Source organism: Solenopsis invicta, chromosome 15 (genome assembly GCF_016802725.1).
Source record: "Solenopsis invicta isolate M01_SB chromosome 15, UNIL_Sinv_3.0, whole genome shotgun sequence".
In the NCBI taxonomy this organism is placed as follows: Eukaryota; Metazoa; Arthropoda; class Insecta; order Hymenoptera; family Formicidae; genus Solenopsis; species Solenopsis invicta.
In genome coordinates, this window is record NC_052678.1 from 8,653,632 (window position 1) to 8,669,531 (window position 15,900).

Below are 15,900 nucleotides of genomic sequence, written 5' to 3' on the forward strand. Positions count from 1 at the left end.
ATAAATTCAAGAGATAAACATAACGCCCAGTCGGAGCACGACCAATTTATTTGACCGAAGGTGCTCGCTTCGATAATGACGATGCGCAAAGATGTGTGTAGCGCGCGAAGGAAAGTAGTCGTTGGTGATTATTCTTTTCATAGAATCGATGGTAGAAGCCGCAGTGATTAATCGAAGTTTGAAAAAAAGCAAAAACAGAGACAGAAACGAGAGAGAGAGAGAGATAACACAGGGAAAAAAGGGAAGCCAGGGGTGGGGGTAATAAACTACCCCGAAGGAACGACGCGTCCGACTAAAGACCCGGCGAAACAAGTCCGATGATCACTGAAAAACGAGAAAAAGAACAAAACACTAGCGCTATGTTGCTGCGTTCAGGACCGTAAAAAGAACTGCGATCGTATGTACCGCTTTATCCAATCACGGAATAAATCCTCTGCGATTGTCTCTACAACTCCCCCAAAAGAACACTCATACGTTATTACATTAATTAAATATTCTATTTTATTAATTAATGCTACATTAACGAGGAGTAAACTCTTTGAAAGGCAACGAAATAATCGGCGTAAATGGAAGGTAGAATAAAATGAAATAATGTAAATATAAAGTAATATTCATCGTGATTAAATAACGCTTAAATAAAAAAATTACTGAAAAAAATCGGCGATATTTATAAGCTCACATATTTGATTTGCTTTGCTGAATTTGCTATAAATCAAAGAATGCTCTTTAGAGAAATTATCTTGAGCAACTTGAGAGCACATATATAAGGTTTACGTAATTTTTAAATTTCAGAACGCGCGCGCGCGCACGTATTTAGTAGAATGACGAATTAACTCATGAAAAGATAAAAACCAATCTTAATCTATCTTCATCACACGTATTTATTTAAATACGTATACTTTCAAAACTCTTCTCTTATTGCTTTTAACAGCATCTAAATATCGTCTAGCTCCTTAAGGAACAGCCAAAAGTTTTTCTCGTATCGACCGCAGGTTTAGGGAAGTTTGAAACGAGGGAAAGAGTCCGTGCGTTAAGAGGGAATTGCCCGGAAGATGCGGGAGAGCTCGTACGCGTACGCGAGAAGAGGAGTGGAGAAGGGGAGAGGAGAGTGCAGAAGCCGTTTCTCGAGTAGAGAGCACGGGTGTACGCGCATTCTCGCGCGCGCGCGAGCGCGACGATAAATTTCCGGAAAATTTATCGTCCGACCAAGTATAATTCAGCCGACCTATCGTGATGTGCGAACGCGAACCTCGCGAGAGCGTTCCACCGCCGGTCGTGAAAAATGGCCGAACGATTTCAGCGGCCGCGACGGGCAGAGAGAAGCTACGCGATGCTGGCGATGCGATGATGGTATAGTGTGGTGGTGGCGGTGATGGCGATACGCGATAGAGGTGCGGTGTGTAGTCTACCTTCGCGGAAGCTTCGCGGAAGAAGCGGAGGAGGGGCGCCCGCGTATACGTGGTGTACGTATACGTAAGAAAAGCCGAGTTGTTCCTCCCGTAACTTAAGGAGCTACGACCTCGTTTCTGTCACACGCGACTTCGTATTTCACGCCCTCCGGCGGAAAAGGAGAAGGAAGGAACGAGCCGCGAGACCGGCGAGAGAGACGGCGGAAGGACGAAGGAGGAAGAGGAGGAGAAGGAGGAGGAGGAGGAGGAAGAGGAGAAACCGGGAGGAGGATGGCAGCGCGAGAAGGAAGAGGCGGTGGATAAGATACGAGTGGTTTCGCGATAGAGAGCGCCAACGAGAAGAGAAATAAAGAAGTTTATGGCGCCCAGTTGGTACGAGCACGAGTGAAAGAGAGAGATGGCTCGTGACGTTACCCGCGAGAGTCTCCTCGTCGTTATCGTCGTCGTCGTCGTCGTCGTCGTCGTCGTCGTCATCATCATCGGTCTCGGACTATTCTCGCGGGATAGGTCGGTATCAATATCCGCGGTTACTACTCTGGCGACGTTCTCGCCCGCGCCCACTGTCAGAGTACCGTTATCACGAGGAACACGATACTTTCGTGCGAGTACGCGCTATAAATTGACAGAGAGACGTATCCGTGTCACGAATTGATAGAATCGCCGTTTCCTGATACGGAAAATGAGATATCGGCTGGATGCACCGCCGAATGACCACGAAACGTCGTTGTATCGTTGATGCCGCTAATAGGCAATATTTTTAGGCGTCTCTTATAAAACTTCATGTGCCAACGTTTATTTATCTATACCGTTATTCAAATATTATAAACGCTTTTATTTTGAAAAAAAAGTTTGCATTGACTTTTTGGTATTTAAATTTCAAAGCACCGCAGTGCTTGTGGTGTTGTTACAATTTTCTTATTATTGCCAAGAGGCGAGATTAATTGTAAAAGAAGTCAAAGATCTCTGAAGTGCTGTTCAGTGATTCCAGTAAGAGGAGCGCTTCACGCTCGTCTCGGCTCGTTGCATCCGCGCTTGGCAACAGGGGCGCGTATGCATGTGCGGTGTGTAACCGATGATAACGAACTTGTGAGCATAATAAGGCGCCAACCACGTAGAGAATCGAGAGACGCGGGGCTATTTGTACAATACAAACGTGCCGCGTAAGCGGATTGCGCTACGTATTGCGCTCGTTGGCAAGAATCGGCGGAAAGTAACTCGATTATCGAGCGGCGCGAAACGGAGCGACGTGCGGGTCTATACGTACATCGCGAAAAAGAAAGAAGAAGGCCGATAAAGAGCGGCGCCGCCGCCGCTGAAAATTTATCAATTTTTTCGCATTGCTCCAAGTCATTCGAATCCATCGTCTCGCTCGCCGTCCTACTCTTGCTAGGTCCGATCAATCCGCAAATAATGAATAAATACATAGTTTACAATTCAGGACATAGTTGTCGTCCAATGGGACAAAGAGTCGTTCACATATGCAATAATTAAGATTCTTTGTGTCATATCATCATAATCACAACATTTCTTTAAATTTCCGTCAAAACCATTTGACCGTACAAAAGATAGTGAATTACTTTCAAAAAAAAAAAAAAGAAGAAGAAGAAACTGGGCAATTTTATAACAGCATAGATATTAAAATTCTAGGATACACGAATTTTCTGATCCTCTCGACTCTTGATCTTCATGTCCTTCCCGCTAATCCCCGGATCTGAGAGTAAGTCGCGCAAAAGCCATCGTAGCTATATCGACCTAGCACGCGACCTCATCGCGACGCGACGGACGGAGACCAGTTTGATTCCTCCTTCGTGAGTAACGTGAGGATCTACGTCGCGCTACTTTCCTGGCGAAAATCCGCGACGATGCGGCGGCGCGCTGTGCAACGGTGCATCCGTCCATCAGCGGAAAAAGTCGTCCCTCGCGCGTTCGGGACGAATTGCCACGATAATTGCGGTCGACGTGCCCGATGTCTTTCTACTCGCGCGAGACCGAAGTCGATCCGCGAAGCCTGCAAGCGAGTCGGCGGCGCGAGCGCGAGCGCGAGCGCGAGGAGGGACATAAAGGAGAGAAAAAGAGAGAACAGCGAATGCACCGCGCATGCACTTTCAGTCGTTATACCCCCCACAAGATGCATGCCACGGCTCGGCCGCGATGCGGAGATACTCGAGCCGAGCCGAAGGGCTTCAGAAGCACGCAGGAGCTCGCATCGAGTGCACACACGCGTCGGCGTTCTCCGCGAGATACGCGAGACGCGGCGCGATCGCGAACGACCTTCGCAGTGATAACAGAGATTGCTTGCGACATGGTGCCCCGAATACGGTAATCACGCTGATCACGCGCGTCCAAGTCGCGCGCATCCAATGAATGCAAGAAGAGATCTGAGAAATTGCCCGTGACATGTCGTACCTCGTTCCGAGCGTGAGATTATTAACGTTAATCAGCCTTCTTCTCTCCAACTGCGGCAGAGCTATTGCCCCATTATTAACTATGCATCCGTTATACCCGGAGGAACCGCTCGTCGAGGTGTCGAAGATAGATCGCCGAAGGTTAATTACACCCAGGGATGTTCTTTCGCTTCTTGCTTGCCAAACGCAATTAAAAGTTGCGCTTCAAGTCGCGAGCCCAGCAAGGATCGCAGGAATCGTGGATTGCCTTGGAGAACAGCTCTCGGTACCGATTGTAAATTAAAGACCCACGTAAATTGTATATCCCTAGGCATTACCGCAGCCGAGTAGCTCTCGAGTGCTAGTAGTATAACGGGAAGTCCGTGGAAACGATTGAGCATTATCGTGAAATCTTCGCAGCAATTTCAACGACAGGGTTCTATCGTTTCCCTCGCCAATTTATAAATAAATTTGCAAAAGTCCAAATTTAATTTTCTCATTCGCCAAGTTGTCTAACAATTCAGTTTCCCAATCCCTCTCCTCCATTTCTGTAAAATGCATTTCCCTCTTTGCTATTTATTGCACACTGTAACTTACGTTTCAAATCTGTAGTAGAAAAATTATAATGTAATCTTGAGTTCACTATTGTTTACTTTCGTCATGTTTACGGTCAATTAGATACACGCGCCGCATCGGAAGCGTCGGGAAGTTCACCATGGTGCGCAGCGAACCGGAAACGTAAAGTGGAAGAAAAAGAATTCGCTACTGGGCAAGAAATTGCAACAAGTCCGCGAGGCAAGATAAGTCTTTGTAGTTTGCGTGGTTAATTGCATGGCGAAGACGTAAAATGCGATAATACTTATCGGCACGATAACATCTAATGATAATAATATCTGATTGCATTGATACATTTGATAAAATTCCACTCGATTAAGACGGGGAGTGATGAAAGATAACTACACATTCACACCTGTGTTTCGCGTAATGGGATATTTCAATCGTCTCGGAGAGCCCGCATTTTTCTTTTCGTTATATTTCTGGACGTTAATTTAACGAAACCTCTCCGAGACTGTCCTGATTTTCACTGTTTAATCAGACTATCTGGGTCACTAATAAACGGTTTTGTTCCTCAAACGGTATTTGGCCTCTAAAAAGTCTGACAAAATCTCGATGTATTCTTTTAACGTCTATAGGAATACGATTGTGCAATTACATGACCCGAAGCATTTTTACTTTTTCTGTACATGTCCGAATTTGAGATATAATAAAATCGTCAAAATGCCAAAGTCAATAATGCCAAGTCTCAATCAATATGACCCAAGTTAGTTTGCGGATAGTCGATAAATAAGCTGTAATAAAAACAAAAATATTCTCTCAACTTATATACATGTATAATACACAGACTTCTAATTACCATTTCTCATTATCATTCGCATCGTAGAAAGAGATAAAATTTTTTATGCCCTTTTGAATGACGTCGTTACCCGTCGCAAGCGGGGGACAAAGTCCGCAGAAGAAAGGAGTCGTTTCTAATTCAAGATCCGTTCCGCCTGTGCCTCCTTAAACGATGGAATAGCCTCGCGTCTATCACGAGCGATCGCCGATCGCTCGTTCGGGAGAAAGTGGCGAAGAAATCGCGGAACGAATCGAACGTTATTTTCTGCGGATAGCTCGATTCCCGAGGTACACCGCGGTCTTTAGGCGGGCAGGGAGAATCGAGACGAAGATGAGGTTTCTTTTTTCGATACGCGCCGCGCCGCGCCGCGTCGTCGGCACGCTCACCAGCTTTAAATACGCTATTTCGGCCGCGGTTCTTAAAAACTCCCCCCCTCGCGACCGGTTCGTAAAAATCCAACTGCCGTCTTTGCACGTTGCGCTCGTCGAGTGCATACGTACGTGTGCACGTGCCGAATTAAATCGGCGCCGATCCGCAACCGTGATACCATACGCCCGGACCGGACCGGCCTGGCCCGGCATGTTCGCAACTTTACGATCGACCGAAAAAAGAAACGGCCCGGCCGGCAGAACGCAACATTGAAAGTCGACCCGGGAATACGAGCGAACGTAAAGGTTTAACGGGAAGTCGCGTGATATACGACTCGGAGGGATAGCGGCAGGCCCCGCGACGCAAGACAATCCGTACAATTCGTGAAAAATACGAAAATTCGAGGCTCAAAAGAAGCAAATGGAGCCAGAATACGTTAAAAAAGAAAATTTCAAGAGCGGAGAAATATAGAAATAGAGAAAATTTTGATATACGCTTCGCACTACTCGCTATCGAACGTTATCGTTATTGCGTTCGATATCCCGAGGGTTGAATCAAAGAGGTTGTCGATTGGAGGTAATTTCCGCCGAGGAGCGAAAGGTCGACCGGAAAAGTTCACACGTCGCGTCGCGATGATAAAGACAGGCAGAAACGATGTCCTTTTCCTTATGAATAGCAGCTGTACAGGCGTAACCGTGACGACGGCCGACAAAGGCGATCCAATCTCAACTTCCTGGGAGAAGCTGAGATTAGACAAACGAACGTATAATATACGGTACGGTATAAGTGAAACGAACGTATGTTATACATTTGACTCGAAACTCCGCGCTAGGATTTAGTGTGCAGCAGCCTTTTCATTTTCCCAGAACAATGCAGTGTTGCAATGCGAGCCGTCATATGAATGGCTAAGTGCCATACCCGCAGCTTCTAGCGTTTAATTGAAACAAGGAAAACGTAGAGATTTGGCCGGAGCGTGGCTTACGGCCATTTAAATGCTGGATATTATGCCACCATCTGCGAAACTCAGCTCTCGTACGTGCTCTATTACGAAAATCTCTTGGGCGAGAACGCGCAAGCGAGAGGGATTACGCGTTAGAGGGATCGCTATCGGTCGCCATTACGCGAACGCAGTTTATAGCGGGTCCATCGCGCTTCTCCGCCGCTGGCACGCTGACCGTGCTAGAAATAGAGCCTTGGCCCCCATGCGCTGGGCATGCCACCAAATCACGAAGGGAGAAGAGCGAACGGTATCGGTCGACAATGTCATACAACAGGATCTCTCTCCTCTCTCGTATCGACTTATTTCCTCCTCTCGGAGTCCGCCCGAGAGAGTATAGTCTCGACTCCTCTTCTCTCTCCTCTCTACTCGGAGGAAAAACTTGGTCGACAAGTACTCCCTTTGAAAGGGAAAAAGGATGGAGGAGAAGAAGAGAGGCGGAAAGGGACGTACAGGTAGGAGAACGTTCGATATCGAGGGACTATAAAGTTTCTCCACCTCCTCTCTCTCTCTCTCTCTCTCGTTCTTCCTCTCCTCTCGACCAGAGCTCTCTAGCCAGCCAACCACCCTCGATCCGGTATATATCCTACGGCCTAGGAGCTTTCATTTATTTACCGGCCAGACGCATTTCCGTCGTTGGGTGATTAATGGCGCGCGGGCTCGTTTAATAAAGTTTCTCCGAGTAAGTCGGTTTACCCTGAAAAGCCTCGGCCGTGCTGTTCTATTTATAGTCGCTGCGCGCTTTTACGATTGCGCGCCGCGCGACTCGCCGCCGCGCGTACTGATACCGCGGATATCGATAATAGTATACTGCCGCGCGATTCGCCGTAAATAAACGTGCTGCTGATTAATATCTGAGAACTTAATCAGGTCCCGAGTGAAACGCGTTTAATGATATCTCGGGCTTGATATCTGAACTCGGGAGGAAGGGGGCGAGAGCCCGCGGGCAATTTTCGTTCCGCGAAAGCACTTTGTCGCTTAAACTGCTTAAAGCGTTGCCGCTAAACGCTACGACGCGACGTGACGCGACGTGACGCGACGCGACGCGATGGTGACGATGACGGTGACGTGATTCAAGTTCAAGCGGAATAGAGGTAAAAGTAGGACGGTGATTTAATCATCGAACAAAATTCGCTTTGCCGATGAAAAACCCTGAAAAATCTGACACGAGATGTATTAATCGCGCGCGCGCCTCATCGAAAAACCGCCATGTCATTCCGAGTGCAACATCGAAAAACCGAGGCCACTGAAATAATTCGCTCGGTCGAGAGGATCTGCCGACCCGGGATCCTCTCTCCCGATGACACCCTTCAACCGCGATCGAACGCGCGCATCTGGAAAATCGCCAGGATCCGATGCGGATCGGATCGGGCGCGACGTCGTATTCTTTTTTTTTTCCAAGGGGAGAAGAACGGAATACAGGAAAAGAAAAGAGGTAGGGGAAAAAACAGGAAGAAATGCAGAAACGAGGTAGTGTACGGTATGCATTCCTCCGGTCGCCAGAAGCTAAAATCGAATTCAAGGCCTCGAGAGAGACGATCGATCATCATCCGCCTCTGCGCCCGCGCTCTCTCGCATTTCAATTCGTCCTTTTCGTCCGGATGATGCGCACTCGCCCATAGGCAGCCTCTGGCCTTTGCCTCTCCTCTCCTCTCTCTCTCTCTCTCTTCCGTCTCTCCTCGCGTCGTTTTTCTCCTCCTTTTTCCTTGGAACGAAACCGTATAACGATCGCGAGCGCAAATCACGTCGGTGCTTGCTCGCGTGCTAAGAAAATGCCCCCCGGTAGAACAGAAGGAACAAGAAGCGGATAACGCTCGAGAGCGAAGGAAAGAGAGAGAGAGGAAAGGGGGAGGAAAGGGAGCGAAGAAAAAAAGAGACGCGCGGAGAGGAAGAGAGCTCTCGTGATTACCAATCTTCTAAGAAACCGTAGAAATTCGACGAAAAAGTTTTGCAATTAAGGCACACCGTCTGAAAGGAGGTGCAGGAGGAAGAGATGGAAGAAAGGGAGAAAGAGGAGAAGGAAAGGAGATAGATAGAGAGAGAGAGAGAGAGAGAGAGAGAGAGAGAGAGAGCATCGTGCATCGAATGCATCGAATCCGGAGACAGGACCTGGATACGATCCGGGTTTATATAATATCGCTAAGGCGGTAAACCGGTTCTTGACCTACCTGACATTTTCTTTTGTCTAGTTGACTTACGAGCCGTTTCAATACGGCCAATTAAATTCGGTGGCTCGCAAGCGGCTTATAGCCGTTCTTCCCATCATGTACCGTCCAACCATGAAGCGAGACAATAAGCCGCATGAAAAACCGAGAGAGACAATCAGCTTCAATCATAGAAGTGTATCAGTATTAAAATTTCTTTGAGATAAACTGCGTTCTTTATTCATTTAATTTAAATAATTATTCTCTGAAGAAATGTATTCTGGAACCGTGCAAAAAACAAGACGCGCCTGTTTTGTCCTCCTCGCGTTTAATGAGTTAATCTATTTTATCCTTCTCACGTTTAATTCCGCGAAAATTGCTCAGTTACAATGTTCTGTATTCCAAAAAGTAACGCCGCGGTCTCGACAATTGCGATTAACAAAAAATCCATCCTAAATTGTCGAAGGAATCCGTCATTAAAATTTAATGCGATGGGAGCGGCCCGCTCGCCACATAATGTTACACGTTACACGCAATTTCCAGTAAAATGACAGCATGACAATATGCAGAATACGTGAGTGACACCGAAAGGCCCTGAAATTGCGACAGCGCGGCGCGGCGCGGCGTAGCGCGGCGTGGCGCGTCTCGAGGAGGCGAGACGGAATTTATCTCGTCGATTTTACACAAGTCGCGTGATTCACACACAGACGACTTTGAGGGGTGCTGCAGGGATGCACAATGCACAATGCGAACACCGTGTACGTCCTTTTGGTGGGTCGAGAGAGAGAGAGAGAGAGAGAGAGAGAGAGAGAGAGAGAGAGAGAGAGAGAGAGAGCACAGCACGGGAAGGGACTGCAATCGCAACGGCGGATAACGGCGGGAGCGGCCAAAAGAATAATCGATGCTTCCGTGCTTATGGCATTGCCCGCCGTATATTACGAACGATTCTCGCGTTGTGATGCAAATGCCAGAGTCGAAGTCGACGCTGCGCGTGAGAAAGCTTTAAGAATCTATGAGCCGTGAATAGAGCAGCCGATACGATAGAGGCCTTCTCGGCGATGACAAGAGAAATAGAGATAGTGGGTGGAGAGAGAATGACAAAACACGCTCCCGGGATTTTTATCGTTATTTCAGCCTCCGCGTTCCGCCTTTGCTTGCACACAGGTTCGCTTGATAAGCGGCGATCGAGAACGCCACGCGGTAATTTCGACTTTTTGACTTTCAACGCACGACGGAAAAAGTAAAAGGAAGCCAGGCATCGTTGACACCGAACGAAATGTTTTCGCGCATCATCGAAACCCGAGCTATATCTAAACTATATCGACTTTCATGGCTCATATTTTTCATCCGGGTTACATACGCGCGCACCTTTTCATCCGGTATCCAAATGCTGAAAGTAAAATAGTTTTTACGATGTTCGCACACGACGGTGCGGTGGTGCGAGAGGATGTGATTTATCTGGTATGTCTTTAGGCGATCGCTAGCAATTTTCGTCGGATCGTGATTATATGACGTAACGACCTTACGCGAGCGTCCATGGCCGACTTTCGACATCGTGCCTCTCTTGTCAGCGTGGCCGAGTGCGCGAACGCATAAAATCACCGCGCGACATTCGATCGTACGTGCAACGGGACGATACTAAATGGGAACCCGCGAAGAACGCTGGACCATGCATGAGACTTCCGTGCCAAGTCGAGATGAACGAGCTTCGCGCGTTGACAGTTGGTTTATTATAATTTTAGGAGCTACGCATCATTTGCCACTATTGTTACTATAATTATGTTTCCTACAGGATGTTTCGTAACATGTATAACTTATATTCAGGAAAAGACAAAAAATAGCACGAAAAGTTTATACTATAAGTCAATTCGGCTCAGTTATAAATAATTTTATTAATACGTAACAGGCAAAAAATACCAGACGTTTATAATTTTTATTAGCAAATTTTACCATTTTATAATTTTATTAGATAAATATTATTTTCCTAATTATATTACTTATTCAAAATTTCATTAAACAAATTAATTGATGGCCTTTTATGGCACAAAAAGCAATAGCAAAAGTTTACAAGTAGAAGAAGTAAAACAAATAATATAATCAGGAGAATAATATTCACCCAACGAAATTATAAAATAAAAGTCATAAATGTGATATTTCTCACCTGTTGCAATGTTAATAAAATTATATTTCGATAACTGATTGTGGGCTGAATCAATCTACAGTGTACACGAACTTTTTCATGTCCTGAATTTATTTCTGAAATTATGCCCATCAGTTATAAAATACCGTGTGTCTGCACCCCAAAAAAAATATAATAAAACAATTATAAAACAGCAAGGTGTTTCCTTCATTACGCAATCTTTATGGAACAATTAAGCAATTAGACGAAATTTCGGAGCATTCGTAAGATATTGCGACGCGTCGATCTCGAATCGAAGTTTCTGAAGGAATCCGCACTGCCGGAGACTCGTGATAGCCGAAGGAAAAATTAAAAATTATTGAGAATACGTCAACGGCTGCCGCAAACGAGAATTTCGCCAAATTGAAACTCGCGCGCGTGCGTGTCATGCATGTTCAACGAGCCGTTATCTGAAAAACCTTTTGCGCGATAACAGCGGACCCTCGATAACGCGTTACAAAAAGGCAGGCGCAACGTCCTGATAATGCCCCGCCGCTTCTTTCTTGTTGTATAGCATAGCACAATAAATCATCGGCTCGCCGCACATGATCGCGCGATCGAAGATCAGAGCCTCGCGGCGAAACGCTTTAATATTACATCAAGATATTGACGTAGCAGTTGGTAACTTTTATCCAGACAGAAAAAGAAAAATTCTTATTAAATACACAAACTTTGCAACGGCAAATATTAGAGAGAGAATGTTACAAATAATGTGTATAAATATTCTCTCCTCCATATGTGTGACACGGAAAAATTGCAAATATAGATTTTATAATAAATAAATAAATATATATGTTAAATAAATAAATATAAATAAATATATATATATATAAACAAAAATGTGTTTTCTAATAAATATGTGAATAATTTTGTTTGCGCAAATAACAGATGGAGGTAATGAAAGTTCAGCTGGTTCAAATTACTAGCTAAAAATTCAATTCATCGTCTCCCGAAAAAAAAAGCGGCACGGCTAATTGCGAGGGCATTAGCGGCACAAAATTTTACGACGGCCGATTGGCCGATGAAGATTTATCGTCTGTGAAAGTGTTAACCTCGTGGGCGTTCGTGCTCGTTTCTCGACAATCGTCGTAACGCATCGTTAGGCACGGTAGCTCCTTAGGCGGGCATTAGCCGGTAGAAAGGGTCGCCCTGATAACTCTCGATGGCTTCGAGAGAAACTTACGATACTCGTAGCGCGCGGAATGGAATTTCGCCCACGCCCCGCCGCCGAGCAGCTACGCCAGCGACGACGACGACGCATCGAAGAGCTAACGCAATAAACGATGCATTAAGTAGAAGCGGGCCAGCAATGACTGCTAATAAGTTGCGAACAACGATCCCAGGAGTGGCGACACAGCAGCTCGAGAAATACGCATCGCACGTCCGTGAACATGTATTTTCAATCTCTTTACAAAAGAACAAGTATCCGAAATCAATTCAAGCCGAATAAAAAGTCTTTTGTCATGCCGGTACTGAATGTTAAATATGGGTATGTGACTTTCGCTGATATCATATCTGTATTGTTTATAATTTATAATACATTAGCATACGGCATACCGATACCAATTTTATTTCTCGTTTCAAATCCAGCCACGATCGTGAGCGAATCGCTGCAAGAATTAATTTCTCGTTAAGAAACGTCACTTATATCCACCTACATCGAAGCGCTGCATTCGGTTTCAAGGCAAAAGCGGAGGCGAGAGTCCTCGACAAAAACAAATAGAAATTTCAGTCGTCGGCAAGCGTATGGTCGTTGCAGAATTAAGCCCTACGATAAATTCTGTATTATTTCATCAAGAAGCGTCGTCCAAAAAAGAAACTCATCGCGGGGAGAATTTACGATCAGCCGGCAGCATCGTCGGACATTGAAATTTCTCCGGTACATCGCGCGTTCTAATTAAAAGCGCCGAACCAACGTACCAAACTTCAAATCCGGTTGGCTGGACGCCTATCAATTAACCTCCGCGGTCAACGTGCCAATAAAGGCCACCGTGCAACCGTGCAGGACTCTGTCCAAACGCCGCGATGACCGCGCAATTCCCAGGTTTCCGTGCGCAAATGGAAATACACGCGTCGAGTCAAAATTGCGCGACGGTGCCGCGATATACTGCGTGTAGTGTACATACATACATGCGTTAAGTCGGACTTCCCGCTGCAATATTTACCCAGACCTTGCGTCAGCAAAAAAAAAAGAAAAAAAAATGGTCTGGACACAATTTGCCGTGCGTGTTTTCCCTTTAATCTTTAATTATTAAATCACGCATTCCGCCTTAATGCAGCGCAATTTCGCAAATCAGTCCATGCAACATTTCACAGCGGAATATGAATGTTAACGATAGCTGTGAAAATTTCAAACCGCGTCGCGCGCGCGTGGTTTTGTGTATTTATGGGGATAGCCTCGCGGCGGCGTCACGAGATTGCCACGAATATAACTTTTAACGAAAGATTTATTACAGAGCGTAAACCGAGGAAATATATATACTTAATTATATATCGCAAATGGGAAATGGGAAAAGTTCCGAAGGTAGCGGGAACGGCGAAAGAGATTCTCGTTGTTAGCGAGAATAGCGAGCAGGGACACGGTGATCCGCAAATAAATTCGATTTAATTTGAATTCAATTCCATCGGGGCCGGTTCGAGTGGATCGCTCGCGTCGAATTATCGCAGCGTTCCTCATTTCTCTCTTTTTACGCGCCCACATGCACGCGCGTTCACACACGCGAAAAGATGTGTCTCGACCCCTTCCTCGCGGTTTTTCTGCATGTTCCATTGAGCGTGCCTTCTAAGGTGAAGCCGTGAAAACGTAATGAACCGAAGTAAATTTGAAGAAACTTATTATTATCAAGAGAGACGTAGTGAGACTTGCTTGTCAATTTTATTGCTCTTTTTATCCTTTTGTTTATCATGTATCACGGAAAGAACGGTTTTGTTGATGTAGCCGAAAAATTTAGCTATATACAGATCTGAAAATAATTATGTAAGACACTCGAGTAGTGTTACACACATTACTGATATTGCAATCGACTGAAGAGTTTTACATAATTATGTTGATGATTGAACAAAATTCTTTTCAGATTTATATTTAGCTAAAATTTTAGATACTGTAACAAAATTGTTCTTTCTGTGCAATTATCTTCCACTTTTGCCCATCTTTTTCTCTAACATTCAATAACTAGATTAGTTGGATTTGAAACGAGCTTATTCATCAAATAAAATGACTCATTTTTTGCAACTTTCTAACAGTTGCTTTACGCGTACGTAAATTAAACGCTTGTGACAGACTCAGTTTTATAAAATCACAAGATTTTTATCCATTAAGTACTCGATCATGTCTCCGAGGGAGAAAAAAAAGATTAAAAAAAAAACAAGCGCGGGCGCAAAGAAGCCGAACGATAAAGAAACGTAAGTTCATGAATCGCCGGACCGGGCCAACAGAGCGACGTGAATTCCCATGTCATCTACGTTTGTGCAACGTAAGTCGAGCGAGCGCGCTCGGGCGCTCGCGTGATCGTAAAAATAAAGCGTGACGTGGAAGATGCGAACGCACGTGCGTCGAGCTCGTTATACACGTCCACCGCTCGACGCTCGACCGCTATCGAACGTCTCTCATCGGCTGCTGCTGCTGCTGCTGCTGCTGCTGCTGCTGCTGCCGCTGCTGCTACTGCCCTTCTCTGTGTCGGCCTACCGACGGTGAGGGACGGTGCACCCGGGGAAACTGGTCGCGGCGAATGTGTGCTTCGCGACCGCGCCTCCTCGCGTGCGTATAATAGAACGGTCCCTCAAATCCTTTAATCTGAGAGTGCAAGCGGAACAACTGCTACCGTCGGCGCGATGTGTAGGCAGGCAGCGCACAGATACCGATACATATAGATTGGTATTTATTGCGAGCGGAGCGCGGCTCAACGAATCTCAGTCGCTATTAGTTCTCCGTTGCGCAATCCAATTTCCACCTTACCGAGAAATTATGCACGACACAACTTAAAGCAGGGAGGGGGAAGATTGTGGGGTCTTTGTACCGCGTCGTCGTGAGCAGCGGGTAAAATAGAACTTTAGCGATAAGTCGATACCCATAAAGCCGCGTGTGCGGTAAGAGGGTTACGTAAATCGCATTAAAATGCATCGGAGTGTTATATTCGAGATGCAAGAAGCGGAGGAAAACTTTTTACTTGGAATCACTGGCCCATATCGTAACTATCCACACGATAGCAACGACGACGGTCTAACTAGCATCGCCGATTGACGAAGGCGGGGCCGTGCAGTCGGCTGCGAGGACTAATTCCCTTTAAATGGGTTAAACAAGGCATCGCGTTCGAGACCATTAAAATTTAGGAACGTTCATCGCTGTACAGTGTACAACGATGATCCATCACGCGACGATGCGCGCGCGGCACGATATTTATATGCCACGTTAGATTTCTCTCTCTCTCTCTCTTTTACGGAAATGCTAGACACGTAAAGACACGAGCTGTTCGCCAAGACAAAGATTCCGGTACGCTTCGCCGCTAAACGCGATTGTCTGATTCTCATTTTCACTTCAACATTGAATACGCGAATATCGCGTAAGTTCCCGTCACATCCTCAATTTAGATTTAAACGTTGACATTGCGGGAGACGTTATTCATACTTGATGAAAAAAAATTCTTTCGGAGAATTTGCTGGCTACGTAATTCGATAATCGCACGTTACACGACAGACACTTGGCTACATAATTTAATGGTAGGTTGTTTGCACGATGTGTGTGTGTGTGTATATATATATATATATATATATATATATATATATATATATATAACTTATCAAGAAGAAGTATCAAGATATATTGATTGCTCAATAAGTCGATCGACGAAAGTCGACTTCGCGAAGTCAAATTCGATGCAAATTGCAGGGAATGCAAAACGTCACGCTAGTGTCGACGGCGCGTTTTTACGCTTTCAAAATTTTCGCGCTTTCCTTCATAATTCGAGAGGGAACATTATCCGTACGTTACCCACGTAATTTCGATTTAAGTGTTCTTCTTCTTCC

At 45.6% G+C, this 15,900-nt stretch overlaps 2 protein-coding genes across 8 annotated transcripts in view; one reads left to right on the forward strand and one right to left on the reverse strand.

The window, feature by feature from the left end:
• The window catches only part of LOC105197151 (growth factor receptor-bound protein 14), a 273,307-nt gene that overhangs the window by 53,191 nt on the left and 204,216 nt on the right, over window positions 1–15,900 (reverse strand). The gene's annotated exons all lie outside the window — the stretch shown is intronic.
• Window positions 3,011–5,175, forward strand: LOC105197136. Its single transcript, XM_011163370.3, has 2 exons — window positions 3,011–4,079; window positions 4,472–5,175. The coding sequence occupies exons 1-2, from the start codon at window positions 3,807–3,809 to the stop codon at window positions 4,595–4,597; spliced, it is 399 nt and encodes a 132-aa protein (XP_011161672.1). The 5' UTR covers window positions 3,011–3,806; the 3' UTR covers window positions 4,598–5,175.

Bases quoted from the DNA above. Each gene is read 5' to 3' on its own strand.
- LOC105197136 (XM_011163370.3), top strand. From the start codon at position 3,807: ATGTCGTACCTCGTTCCGAGCGTGAGATTATTAACGTTAATCAGCCTT. The intron at 4,080-4,471 runs GTACCGATTGTA...ACGGTCAATTAG, and splicing joins GCCTTGGAGAACAGCTCTCG to ATACACGCGCCGCATCGGAA.